The sequence below is a fragment of the Athene cunicularia genome (assembly GCF_003259725.1).
Source record: "Athene cunicularia isolate RWA chromosome 28 unlocalized genomic scaffold, athCun1 chr28_part1, whole genome shotgun sequence".
In the NCBI taxonomy this organism is placed as follows: Eukaryota; Metazoa; Chordata; class Aves; order Strigiformes; family Strigidae; genus Athene; species Athene cunicularia.
In genome coordinates this window covers 1806433-1821257 of record NW_020799139.1, presented here as the reverse complement: position 1 = coordinate 1821257, position 14825 = coordinate 1806433, and the positions used below count along the sequence as shown (strand labels likewise).

The following is a 14825-nucleotide window of genomic DNA, read 5'->3' as shown; positions in this document are numbered from 1 at the left end:
CCCCCCCCTTTTTCTTTTTCCTTTCCTAAGGCAAATATTTGTAAGTTGTGACTTTTGCCCACCCAAGTTACTGAATCTGAAGGAAACCCAACACCAACATTTCACACCTATTCACTTACCTGAGTTTAAGTACTTTATGGCATTATTTTCTTTCTACAGCAAGCTACTTAATTCTTTTCCGTTATTAACAGTGGAAACCTCTAACAGACAGACACATCCACACAACTTCATCAAAACCCACTGAAACACATCCAGACTTATATTCATTTTAACTCTTTATTTGGCTTTAACATGGTGGCTGCACCTTCCACCTGAATTCCTGACAATAAATCACCTCGGCTCTATCACCTACAACTATCATACGAGAACAGAATCTCAGAACCAAAAGGGACAGAGATGAGGTGATGTGACAACAGACGCCAGCGCCTCTCCTCTGCTGCACAAGCTGGTGGTCACTGCCAGATCACCTTCGGTACCAGATTTGGGATTTCAAACTCCAAAGGACTTCAGAGCCAGGTTTGTGGCATGTGATTGCTGAGAGGTTTAGCAGGAGCCTCCCAGGAGAGGGACAGCAAAGTCCTCCAGGCTGCCCCGGCAACGACAGGGCTTGAGACAGGGCCAACAGCAAGAATATTAGGAGAACGTAACACAAGTAATTGTTTTGTTTTTCTCGTAGCTCAGAGGCAGAAGCAGGAACAGCAAAGTTTACAGTGAGAACGTTCTGCATTTATGCATTAGACAAAATGCATAAAGAATCTGTACGAAGCAAACCTTGAAGCGTGGTTTGTATTATTCACGAGTAAGCGACGTGGCATATGAGTTTTGTACTTTTAAATATCAGGCAATTACTTCTTAGGCTAAACAACAATTTCTAGACTTAACTGATATGTCACATTTATTAGGAATTCAATGATTAGCAGAAATTAATCCTTATTATCTTAATTAGCGATGCAAAGGATATTCACACTGAATAACAGCTCTGAAAAGCCGCGTGCCCTGAACATCTCTGTGGATCACAAATCTTCAGTAAATGGCTCAGGGCAGGTCGAACGGTATTTTGGATACTGCAGAACCCGCCTCAAACACTTCAAACCTCAGCTTTTAAAACACAATTTCCATGTTAGTGGGAAAAAAATAATCAAAAAAGTAGAGTGTCCTCTAGAGGGCACAGCAAACCAGTAAACTGGAATCATTTAATTTTGAAACACCTCAGAGTTTAACAGTGGCACAGGTGAAGTATTTTCCAGCTTTTTCCTGTGTTTGAAAGCACCAAACTGGCTCTGAGCGGGGAAGTAATGGGGCCGGGCTGAGCTCGGGAGAATCCGTCGGGCACCGGGCACGTGCCGACGTGTCGAGCCCGTCGCTGCGGAGCCCTTTTCAGGGAGCTGCTCCGTGTGAAGGACTGACTGATGCTCAGCTGGCTCGTTCCTCCTCAAACCTTCAGGTTCAACCCCTCAGGAAGAGCAGGGATAGTTCTCTAAAAAACTTGAGAATCACACAAACGTGGGGATTCGAGCAGCCGGCGTTCAACCTGAACCAGCCCGCTCCTGGCACACCAGGGCTCCCAGCTCCCCCCTTGAACCGGCCCACAGGGCTGCTGCGGGGTCAGCACGTTCCATCCACAAACACGAGGGGACGTGGAGGATTTTCTCTGCCCACAGATGACGGGCTCCATCCAGCACGGGCGACGCCTGGCCCCTCGCCCAGCCGTGGCGGGAGCAGCCGGGCTGCCGTCGGGCCGCCCTGGGCAGGGAGGTTGGTGGAACCTGGGAGCTGCCAGCGGGGCCGTGGCGGAGCCGCCGTCACCCTGCTCCTCCTGCCAGCTCTCCTCCGGCCGAGGTGGCAGCGTCTGAACCCGCTTCAGATGGCGGCACCGGGGCTCTCCCCCCTCCCGCACCGAGCGGGGCCACCGCTGGGTCATGTGACACGCCGAAGCACGTGACCTGCCACGGTGAAAACCATGGCAACGGCCGGTCCCAGCCGGTGCTGCCCGGCCTTCATTTTGTGAGGTGAGGTCGGGCTCAGGTGCCGGCAAGAGAAAATGGAGCGGCCGTGCCCGGGGGTCCCCCCTGCGCCCCGGGGCCCCCCACCACTGACACCTGCACCAAGGGTCCTCTTGGTGTTTTTCAAGAAATGAAGTGAGAAACGGGAAAAATAAATTAAAAAAAAAAAAAAAAGAAAAGAAAAAAAAAAAGCGCGCCCTGAGTGTGTCACTGGCCTGCGTTGTGGAGTCCTCCTGGGTTTATTTTCAGGCTGGTTGAGGAAGGCCGGGCTGACAGACGACGCCTGCCAGCCCCCGGATAGCACAAGGAGGAAAAAAAAAAAAATCTTAATCCTGAACTAATTCAGCGACATGTGCTGATAACAGAACGACAGGACATCTGCAGCAACGTGTGATCAACAGAAGTTTGCGTTCATCAGCCATCTGAATACTCTTTATCTTTGGAAAAAAACCCAAAAAACCCACAACTAAATTGAGGAGGAGAGGGGGAGCACAGCTCCCATCCCGCCAGCCAAGCCTGGGCTCGCTCAGCCGCCCACGGACCACGGCCCCGGGGTTGGATGTTGGTCTGTCCGGCCACGGCCGAGCCGTCACACCACACTGGACCTTCCCAAGATGGACCAATGGCACCTCCACCAAGGAGCTGCTGCTGGGACCGGGGGTCCCCTCTGCTGCGGGGGTCCCCTCGGTTATCTCCTTGCACTTGGAAGAGAGCAACAGCAAAATTAAGTGTCTATGCAAGATGCCACTGCTTTGCACACACACACACAAAAAAAACCAACCCAAACCAAAAAGCTGCCCAAGCCATTTTGTAGGACCATCGTATCAGATCTGGAACTAGGAAATAAAACCTTGCCCGCAACATCATCAACCCCGTCCTGCACCCAGGCTGTGAAGCAGGAGACACAACCAGGAGCACCCGTCAGTGGCCTGACCGTGTGATTTCTCTATTTTGCAAGATACATGATGATATTCCCGACAGCTATTTTATAAGACGCTGATCTAATAAAAGCTGCATTAGAAACCACTACATTCAGAGTTTTAAAATCATATATTTCCACGAAATGTCGTATCCATTTAGGATCATCTCCCTACACCAACTTTTGAGTCTAAATGCGACCTCACAGAAGAAAAGCTCTTCTTGAAGCTGGGAGTATCTATTTTTTAAGGCAACACAAACTGACCACAGCAACCAAATCGACTCATATTCGGTATATCACAGGATTTGTCTCCTCAGCAGCACGACCAACTGTACAGTGAATGAGGTGGCACAAGACTGAACTTCAGAAATGTAGACCAGAACTGTGCAAAACAATCTTCCTTCAAAAAGGAGTTTGCTTTACTCTTTTGTTAGCCTGTGTGTAAAGCAAAAAAATTCAAAGCAGATGTTTCAAAATAAGACAGACAATGGAAATATCACCACTTTCAGAAAAATACTGCCACCAGCAGTTAATAATTTGGGATAACTGCCCTGATACTATGACCTTTATCCTCTGAAGCCATCAGGCATATCCTTTAGCTAAATAAAGACATAGTTCTATTATTCTCCCTTCAGCTTTCATAAGTGTTGCTGTCTCAATCATTTGGACTCTATGCTAGAAGATGAAAGCAGGGTTGCTGCCCGGTTACGTACACCCATTTAAGCATTCACAGCAATAAAATACGATTTAAAAGAGACCTTGCAGAAAGTTTGTGTAACGAATCAAACGCAGACCTCCTAAGTCACTAAGTGCGCGAAGAAAAAGGCCGTGCTTCCTCCAATATCCTCTTGAAAAACCTCAGAGCACAAGGACAGACACATCACGCTATTCCAGAGTTTTCCTGAGTGTCTTGGAGCATCCTGTAGCAATTCAGAGCACAACAACTATTCCAGAAAAAAACCCAAACCAAACCAAAGGGCCACTTTCCCATGGGGACACTGTATTTTTTTGCTGATCTGAAAGAAAGAAAGAGGGTCAAGGTGGCTCAAATCCAGCCTTGGAGGTCGGCTTCCATTTAGATGGACCAGGGGAATTTTTGTCTTGAAGATGATACATCCAAGGTCTAAGGTATCTCGAGTTGGACTCGACTTTTCTAACAGATTCACCTTCCTGCCAGATAGAACTTTCAATGAAGAATGACCAAGGAAGACAAAGTTTAAGCTTAACACTAGTAAGAGAAAAAAGAGACGCCCAGGAACTACTGGTTTTGGTAGAGGGTTTAATTTCAGAGGACTAGTGCTGCAGCTTACAGAGAGCTTCACAACGTTAACAGAAGAGCTCCTGTATCTCAACAAGCACTCTTTGCATTCCTCACACTGATCCAGAAGTATTACACAAAAAAATAAGCTTCCTTTTAGAGACCAGATCTTACCCATGCTCTTAAATGCTCTTCTGATCACTCTCAGGGGAAAAAAAATAAAAAAAAATCAATGCGATGCTCACTTGGTTAAAGTTACAGCAGTACTGACCTGTAACCTGAAATCCCCCACTGCAGAACAGGAGGCTGAGACAGCCCCATCCTGTGGTATCCCAACATTTTCTGCTCATTTGCAGGTAACTGAAGGAAGCATCACAACTGTTATTCAAACTAAAGCTTAATCTGCATTAGCAAATATGCAACAGTTTTGCCTCAGTCCATTCAACAATCTCTTGTATACTCTCATCCAAAAATATTTGGCAAGGAAGGAAGACAAACAAGGAAAGAAAAAGCAATACAGTGGGGAATTTTTTTTTTTCCTGAAGATGTTTTATCTACATGAATCAAAGCTGTTGCAATGGATCTAGTGACTGTGGTGTGAAACCAAAGCAAAACAAAACTTCATCCCTTCCTTTGAGCATACAGGAAGGAAACTTTAATCAAACTATGTCTGCATTTAAAATGAAATGTTAAAATTCCCCAAGAAACTCTGGCATCAATTTTGTCACAATATCCTTCAGTACAACACATAGCAGGAGGCACAGACACGACGTACACAAGCTGAAAAGGGGATCTGAAGCACGGGGCTGTGCCATATTTCCAGGCTGTTCCCAGTAAATTCCAGTAAAGTGGAGAGTCTGGTCAGCCAACACAGGCTGCATCCCAATGTGCTTAAGAACACGTTAGAATTTCAGAGTTAAATCCATTCACTTCCTAAGTTTTAAATGCGATTTGGCCACATGAAAACAAAACAAACCAAAAAACCCCCAAACCAACCTAAAATACTTCAAAGCGCCAAAATTTAGCATCCAAACCCTAACGCGGAAATTCAGAGCACTGCTATGAGGCCAACTTTCATACAATTTCCAAACAATTTCTATTAGATGATATTTTAAATCGTCCCGTGTAACAAAAGAACATGATTACTCCGAGGTTCCCGAGTAGTGCAACGTCTGTCAAGCACACAAATCATAACCAGCCAGACCTCAAACTGAAGGACCCACGGGCGTTCAGATAGATTATTTTTCCGAGAGCACCAGCTCTAGGGATGCCTCCACGCTCTTCACGCTCACCCTTCCTGACAGTTTTCATTTAAGCAAACAAGCAAGGGCTGAAGTCGGGGCAGGCTCCCATGTCATTTCCAGAAGCAGGATCTCTGTGTTGCGGGTGGATTTGATGCTTGTGTGTACCACACGTCGGGAGACAATAGTGTGCGAGCAATTTTTGTGGAAAATAAACCAAACGTATCAAATGCAGACTTTTTGGTTTCTCCAGACTTTGGAAGGAAAATCCAGACTCTCTGTAGCTTAATGTGAGAAGATGACACAATACATCTAGTGGTTTGGAATTTGTTGCTGGTCTTTTTAAAAAATAAGACCCCAAATTATAAGAAATCTATAGGAATCATTTCCGTTTATCAGCTCGCCTTGAACTGTTTTTGATCAAACCACAATTAATACAGATTAAATAGTTAATACACTAATTTACCACTCATGACAACACAGGAAAAATTGCCAGATGTTCAATTGCCTAAAAAGTTTTCCAGTTTGCTTTACAGAGGACACATTCATCCCAAGGTTGCTATCAAGCCAAAGCAAGAACTGGGGAGAGACAGAAGCCAACTCTTTGTGTTTTATTAACAATATCACCTTCACCACTGCCATCATGCTTGTGTGCTGTGACAAAACCATTTCTCTCTCTCACTTCTCTTGTCGCACAGAGCAGCTCTGCTTTTTAGAATTCTGAAGCAAAACATATTTTGAGGTTATCTATTTGGAGAGTTACTATAATTTTGAGGATTTAAGATAGCACAGCACAACAACCAAGCACAACACAGCTGCTCACAGGGTCAAGTAGTATTCTTGCTTGTAAACACCCTACACCTCTATTTATGAGCAAGGTTTTCCTATAATTGGGTTCACAGACACAGAAGAGAGGAGAATTTGTCCTCGCAGACCTGCCTGAGCACAGCAGCTCCCATCCTGCTGCGTCCAGAAAGATCACTTTTGGTCTCTGCCAAACCCTCCTGTGAGAACACCAGAAATCATGAGCTTAACCAGGACTGTGTATGCAGCTAGTTCGTGTTGTGTAGCTCAGGAAATAGAACTAGGGGAAAAAAAAAAAACCCAAAACCAAATCAAAACAAACCCTTGCAAAATTATCAGAATGTTTACCACAGATGAAGGGATCTGCATCTGGAGTGCAATCAATGCAGCGGGATGCAGCGGGCAGCAGGAGCCAGGAACAGCTCCAGGAGAAAGCCCCAGCCTCAGCGGGAAGCAACTGATGCTCAGCACTGGGCACACGTGGTAGGAAACTCATGTATTTACAGGCAAGGAAAGAACAGAGAGATGAAGAGCAGAGCAAAGGGAAAGCAGAGCTTGGAAGCGCCGTAAGACACCAGGATTCAACCCGGTTTGACAAACGTTCTTTCCCTCCAGCACCCATATTGATGTCAGTCAGTGTACTCATAAGCAAAGCCATTTATGTGACACTATTTTAGCATCCCACTGCAAACAAGACGTGTCCTTATCGAGGGGAGCAGACTCTCCTTCCTCCCATCCCTTCTCCACAGTAGGTCTGGGATAATTACACAGCAGCGTAGCGAGCTCCCAGTGCTGCAAAAACGCCAGGCAGAGGAGCAGGATTTTGGTTTGGCCTTGTGTGACCTCTCATCAAAGACTTCTACCACTACAGACTTTCTTCTGTTTCTTCTGGCATCAGTAAATGTGCTCAAACCAGACACTATTTTTAAATTTAACTTTAAGGTTTAGGAAAAAAAAAATATTAAAGAAAAATATTTAACGCAGAGATATTGCCAGGTTTGTAGTTCAAATCTTGAAAAATCAACTGATTTCAGGAAGATAATCCATTCAATCAGCTTTATATCAGTTAAACTGTGATTATTGCTGGGCTACATTTTCCAAGGAAAATATTATGTTTTCAGTTCTAAAAGTATTAAGGGAGTTTAAAAGCCAAAACACCATACATCACTAAGCATGAATTTTACCCAAGAAGTTTGTAGCCGTTCAGTCATTTTAAGCAACAGCTCTTTTTTCATCTCCTCAGAAAATCAGCTCAACTGCTTTAAAGACACAGGTCATATAAAAGCTGTGAGCTAAATTCCTCTAAAGATCAAAGGTCTGGAAAGGTAAGTCCCACACTTTATTAAAAAAAAAAAAAAAGCCTTATGAAATTAAGATCCACCTTCCCTACAAATGCCAATTGTATTCTTATATATGCAAGGGATCAGACTCATCCAGAGACAAGCTTCCTCTGTCTCACAGGCATCTCCAGACTCAGATTGCATTCACTTGGAGATATTTGCATCCTGAGGCCGGTCAGCTGCTCAGCACCACGTTTATGCTTCGGGAACGGAGGCACACAGGGACCAAGGGCACAGCCACGATGCAGGAGCAGAGCCCCAGGGCCTGGGAAGCTGCTGCCTCACTCCCAGAAGTTTGCAGAAATCATTCAGGCTCATTTTTATCATTTGAGATGACCCAGGGTTTAATTCCTCCCTATTAAGAACTTTATACAAATATGCATGACGAAAGGTGTTCTAACTCACAAAGAGTATCCAAAGAGCTTATCCAAAGCCTCGTGAAACTCTTAATTATATTTATTAACTTCAGCAGAATTGGGATCAGACTGCCCCCTTACGCAAGCATATTTTTTGTATGGGGAAGCCTCTTCTCCCTCCTTGCCGAAACTGAATACAACAATATCCTATTACCACCTGAAATAAGAACGCCGTCCGGAAAGAGGATGTTCTCCCATCTCATCTAAATAGGTGTTATTGTTCCAGATGCTCTCTGGGAAGTTAAATGTAGAGCCCCTTCATCATCCTGTTTGCATGTCTTGCCACAGAGACGGACACCAACAGCGCAGAAACACTGGCACACGTTTCAAAAATATGATAAATTCTCAAAGAGCACATGCATGTGGGGGCAAGTACTGCAACAAGAGTTAGAATACCTGATTCTAATTTATTCAATTTTTGGTATGAGCAATCTTTTTAGATATTCTTCAAAAAAAAAAAAAAAAAGGGCATGCATAACTTTGTTAATTAGTAGGTAGCGCCAAAAGACACCTTCAGAGGTTTACTCCTAGTCAGCACAATATGACTGCTTGACATGGAAGTCATCCAGTACCCCAATTAACTGCTTCTGTGCAAGACACAAGCACCTCCTAAGTATCAAATTGAGCAACTTGTATAATTGTCCCTTTGGCAGAAGGTTTATAGAGAAAGCTAAAATCTATCACCTTCCCTCAATCACGCTGATGGAAGAGGTCTTGCTTTACATACACTGAAGTAATATTTGGATAAAGTAATCAGGCTTTTGCAGTCTGAGTTATTTCTCTTAGAAAAGCATCAAAAGTTTGGAAAAGTTTAACAGATGAACTGCCATTAAACATCAAAGATACCAGTTTTCTTGGTAGCACCCATAAGCACCTCTCCTCCCAGTAATTCCTGCGCAGTTGATAAGGATCTCAAGTTTTCAGCTTCACACCTCAAATCTGCACTGCTGTAATACCTGACATCCAAGCAAACACAGATTTATTACTCCCAAGAACTGTTCAAGTCATTTTGCACAGACAAGGCAGGTCTCAGTTCTCACATATTACTGTTCCAGCATCAGCTGGTGTCAGCACCAGGAATAAACGAGGCTTCTGGACTTCCTGCTCAATATATTGGATCTTACTGGACTACAAAATAAAAAACAAGACCTTAAAGGGCCAACATCAGGGCCACAGAACTTCTGATAGAATTTTCATGCTGGTACAGCCAGAGTCTGGGTTAGAAATACGGCAGAAGATTCGGAATCTGCCTTTAAAGTGATGCCTGGAGATGTGAGAACCACCCAATTCATGTGTGTCTCTCACACTGAAGTCAAAGGAAAAGCTTTACATTTCAGTAATAATAAAATTCTCCAAAGTGCTACAGAACTTTGAATTCATGCTTTCAGATGTCAAAATTCAGACATCTTAAGGAGGCTGGACTTTCAAAAAAGTATTAAGAGCTTGTCTTACAGAGAATTGCTGCAGACAGGTGCTGCCTTTTCATAACACTTCCAGTGTCAAAATCCACAAGTTCCTTCAAAAAGAAAGTCAGACTTATCCATACATACTGCTCTGTCAGGAAGAATCAAGTTGCAATTAAAACTCCTCTGTTTAGACAATTATAATCTATTATTTTTCCTATATCACAGCTCAATTACAAAACCCCAAACCACTCTTTCCTCACATAAATCTCAATCAGTAGCTCAAAGCGCATCCTCTTTCTAACTTGTACGTTTTTCTATTCAAGACCGTATTTCTTTATTCAGCTGCTCATCACAGCTGCCACTGCTGTCAAAGCTTTTGGAAGAAAAAATCAGTAAGGAAGTTATACAGAAGTAGCTGTTGAATCTCACGTGAAGAGCCAGAGCTGCAACAGACACGTAAAAATTTAATTCTCTCTACCTTCATGATGCAGAGGACTTCCTCCTGCTGTGCTGGTGCCCCAGAGGTTACAGGTTTAACTCACCTTTTTGAGGTGCTCATGTCCACAGGCTCATCTCCCGTCTGAACCTCCACTTTAATGGTCGCTTTCACCTCTCCGCTTTTTAATAATCCTTGCACTTTTCCAGCTCCAGGATCTGTTTTTATTTTCATGTCGCCTTCAGCATTTATATCTGTTCCTAACAGTCCTTTCTCCATTTTTATTTTTTTACTGTCCACATCGTTGTGCGTTATCTCACGTTCTAACGCTCGTTTCTGACTCCGTGTCCTGCATGCTTCCTCTGTCATTGTGAGGCTCTGGGGAGAGAGGAGACACAAATGGGGTAAGTACACTGGAAAAAAAAGTTGGACAAAACACCTTAATTTCAAAACAGGGCAAAGTACAGTGGTTACTGCAAAAGAAGTTCAGAAAGAGCAATCAAAGTTTTGCCAGTATGCTCACTTACCCTATCTTCAAAATACATCTCAGTCTGAAGCTATTAAGCACCCGGCATCACTGTACTTACACTTTTTATGTTAAGCACAAACAAACAAATAAAAAAAAAAAAAAAAGACAAAACAAGAACACACACACAAACCCCACTAAGCATGAACTAGAATCACCAAGGAGAAGAAAAAAAAACACACAACAAAACCCTGCATTAGAGGAGAGACATACAAACCCCCACGACGAAAAAAAGTTTGGCTCTTTACCAAAAGGCAGGAAGAATGTATGTATTTGCCTCACATGCAAATAAACGCAATTACAAAATTCTAGATTAGGATCTGCCTGGGACTGCTGCCATGTCTTTCTGAGGACCTGAGCCTGATTGCAAGTTTCGGGAGTCAGACACTATGGGGAAAAGGACCACCACACCCTGCGTGAAGAGAGGCTTCCAGAGTTCTTGACAGCCTGCCGCCCGGCGCTAAGGCACTGCCATTGTAATACTCAAGTTGAGACTTTCTCCCCTCCTGGTGAAGGAGCCAGGCTTTTCCAGGCGGCAGAGGAAGCGCTGGGCTCGGGGGAACCAGCCTTAACTCCTCGCCTGCCGGAGGCGTGGGAAGTTTTGCTGCTGGTGGGCTCTGCCATCTCAGCCCGCACTTCGGTACCTGCGGACACCCATCCATCGGACGCGGAGCTGAGTCAGGCTTTGATCCCATGACATCACTGGGCTCCACATGACCCTTCCCAGGATGCAGCCTGCGAGACAAAGCACTTTCCAGAAACCAGTCTGAGCCGGCGGCAGGCAACCCGCAGCGGGGCTAACCCGGCCGGCACCCCGGAGCATCCCTCCTCCTCCTCCTCGGGCACTGCTGCTCCCCTCTGGGTGCCTGGGGACACCAGGCACCAAGGGGGGTGCCATGAGGGCAGAGGACAGAAATACACACCCCCAACATCAATTTTTTAAATTAATTTACTTATTTTAAGCATTTCTCCCATCCCAGATTTTCTTCCTCCTCCTCCTTATAAAAAGGATTTCAAGAGTAAGGCCAACACGCAAGAGTCGAACAAAGTCTTTAAAATGTTTTTAGCAGCAAGAGCTTAACATAATTACACAACGTAATTAACCTCTGCTCACCCCCACCACCCCGTTACTCAACAATGTCACAGAAGCTTTATGTGAAATGGGCACTTTGATGGCATAAGCCCCACGCCAGTGACCACAAGTTTCCCGGCACGGCGTTGGATAAAATATGTATTTTTTAAGGGGTGAGGGGAGAATTAAAATCAAAGTGCCACCCCTCAGCTGATCTGCATTTGCGGTGTGACCACACGTGAACTTACAATAATGGAAGAAAGTTGTGTTTGACAGCAAGGCAAAGTTAAATTTTGGTGTTTCTGAAAGCCAGCAAACAGCACAGAGCTGACAGGCAGGCAGCAGCACGGAGATTTTCGGTGCAGCTCAGTGTACCCCGACTGACAGGCAGCAGCCTCTTCCAAACCCTGCTCGGGCTCAGCCAGCCCTCTGAAGCACAGCTTTTAACTATAACAGTACCTCGGTTTAAGTGTCTCTGCTGACAGTACAGCAGCAGGACAACTGCTTCTCCCCCTGAACCGGCTGCCGGGGAACCACAACTCTTCCTCCTGTTAACTCAGTGCAAATGCATCTGCACCCAGGGCTAAAACAAAGGACCAGCAGCTATCGCCCAGCTTACGGAGCTGAGATGTGCCATCAATCACAGCGACTTTCTTGAAGCAAGACTGCTTAGTCAGTAGGAAACCTCCTTAAACCCTGATCTGGGTTTATTTTCAGCATCTTCATGCTCTCCAGCCTCACAGGGATGAGAAGCAGCTCCAGCAAACTCTGCTGACCCGAGAGCTACAGCAGCACTTCAGGCTCCAAACTTCAAGAACATTTATACGATGCTGTATTTCATCTCCTTTAGGTTTTTTCTAGTTTTGACTGGGATGGGGAAAGGTAGTATCTTCAGCTGTACTGGGACACATCCCATGTAAAGCTGCCAGGCAGAGCTGCATGCTCAGAGCTGAATCTTGATTACCTGAGTAACATCACAAGCAATGGAAATTACCTAAATCTCGTATCAGCACTCAGTTTTATTTAAAAAAAAATAATGCAGTCAAAATGCTAACGTAAAGACAGGTAATGCAAACTGAATCCCTCCCTAAGCGCCTGTTTTCCAGCTAACCCAGACAGCCCGTCTCGGAGCGATGGAGAGAGGCAGGCACTGAGCACCCGGCTCAGAGCATTTCCAGGGGCAAACCCTTCGTACACAAACTCCTTACAAAGGTCAGACTGAACAGATTAACAACCCTGATGAAAACGCACCACGTACCTTTCCAGCAAAACCCTCTCCTATTACAAATTCTCAAGGACATCACATCCTGCACCCCGTGAGTCCTTTACCAACCGGCCGCGGCCATTTCCCCCTGGAACACCACGGTCGTCCCCTTATCAGACACCACCAACTTTATTTGGAAATGGCCTCAGCTTCCCGGCACGTTCCCAACTCGCACAGGCAAAGAGCAATGCCTCTGGTTTCCTTCGAGGAACGGTGCTGCTGCTACAAGGACTTTTCTACAAATCAAAATTCAGTTCTTCAAGTTTTCGTTAAAAATTCACAGTGTCTTGTCGCAACGATGTAGGGCTGAAAAGCAGCAACTGGGGACAGCGGTTGCTAGAGAAGAGTGTTTGTAGCACAAGGGAAACGGCACGTTGGGAAGATCTATGTTACTGGGAAGACCTTGGGATGAGATTGCACTAAGATTTTTACAGCCAAATCTGAAGATTGCAAGTGCAGGCTCATGTAATAGAGAGATCTGGTTACACAGTTCCCCCTGTCACAATAGTGATTATTATTTATTGTGATAGTGATCATTCTTATTGTAGATGAGCCCTAAAATCAAGCTCCCTAAAAGAGTTTTAACCCTTTTCAGGAAATGGTACCAGAAAACAGTTTGCTAACATGGATACAGGTGCAGAGAGACCTGAGGGAAAATTAATGTAGCACTGAGAAAAGGGGAGGAGAAAAAGATAAAATAATGACAAGTATTTTCTTTAGAAAGGTTATTGTGCCTCTCTTTCCAGGAAGAGAGATGAAAACTGGTAACGTCAGAGACTTTTATAAGAATCACCTGGGTTACTGGGCCCCAACTCCTGCAAGCCAGAGAGCATTGAGGAGCAGGTGAACAGTTCAGGCGAGTCCCCAGCAGGATCTATTTCACATAGGAAACCACAAAACTCTTTCCAAACCAGCCTAAACTCGAGATCTGTAGGAAAAGGTTAAAACCAGACGGGTGCCCTGGAAGAGAGGAGGAAGAAGAGGGTGCCTGCAGAGACCTGCACCAGCAGGGACAGTGTCCTCCTTCGTGGAGAGGGCATGAGCGGCTCCTCTCCTGACAGGAGGAGGTGGGAGAAACCCAAACCCACCTGGGAAGAAAACTCTCTCCCAGTGGCAAATCTGGCAATTTGCTTAATCCCCAGCACCCGAGGACAGCATGCCAGTCATCACCCGAGACTTCACCACCACTATTAAACGGCATTTTACCAGCACACTCTGTGATGAGCCCTTAAATCTGCTGGATTTATTGAGATTGCACCTTGACCAACTGATTCCACTAGATGAGAATAAATCAGGTAGATGGTTCAAAACATCCAGGCTGTTTTTAAGGATAACGTGTAACTTCTGAAGCTATTCCCAAAATCACCACTTCTTCTTCCCCACCGTTAACAGCAAAAGGAACTGATCAGCACAAACAGTAAACGGCTTTGGTTCAAGTCGATTATGCCTTTTATGTGACAGAAGGAAGAGAAAGCAAGTATTACACAGTAAATTTTTAAGTTTTATGAAAGGTTCTGCTTTTTATTACAAGGACTGGAATAGCTCGGGGTGGAGCGCCCAGGATCTAAGCAGCAAATGCTCAGTGGTTAAGTGCTATTGCTGTAACAGATTAACTACTACGATAATTCAAAAGGCAGTTGAGGATATCATATAGAACACAGTAAACTCCTTGGACTGCAGGCCATGACATTGGTCACCCTGAAGCCTTGTCAAAAATGCCTCCATGCAGCTCCACTGCTCTCTGAGCACACTGACAACAGGAAAAACCCCAAACCTCCGGAGTTCCCAACCTATTTACACGAGCCTGGTAAATCCTGTGTGTGATTGTGATGCCACCAGTACGTTTTCCATTGGGAAAAGGGCCAAAAGAGCTCTCTTGTTGTCTTCCAAATCCTTCCTCCCTCCAAAGAGCAGAGCAGCAAGACCAAGATAAACCTGGTTTAAATCAGCCAGTGTCTTTTCCAGCAGGGATGTGAAGGACACTGTGACATAGTGTTGATTGACAGCCAGCTGAACACGAGCCAGCAGTGTGCCCAGGGGGCCAAGAAGGCTAGTGGCATCCTGGCTTGTGTCAGCCCTGGTGTGGCCAGCAGGGACAGAGAAGGGATCTGAGCCCTGGGCTCGGCACTGGTGAGGCCGC

The 14825-nt window shown here is 45.2% G+C and overlaps 1 protein-coding gene across 5 annotated transcripts in view; it reads right to left on the bottom strand.

Annotated features, from left to right (window-relative positions):
• The window catches only part of GATAD2A (GATA zinc finger domain containing 2A), a 50481-nt gene that overhangs the window by 12697 nt on the left and 22959 nt on the right, over positions 1–14825 (bottom strand). For all 5 annotated transcript variants that reach the window (XM_026864983.1, XM_026864981.1, XM_026864982.1 and 2 more), the window contains exon 3: positions 9930–10201. In XM_026864983.1, coding sequence (XP_026720784.1) covers positions 9930–10192 — 263 coding nt within the window. In that variant the 5' untranslated portion in view covers positions 10193–10201. The remainder of the gene's footprint in view (positions 1–9929; positions 10202–14825) is intronic.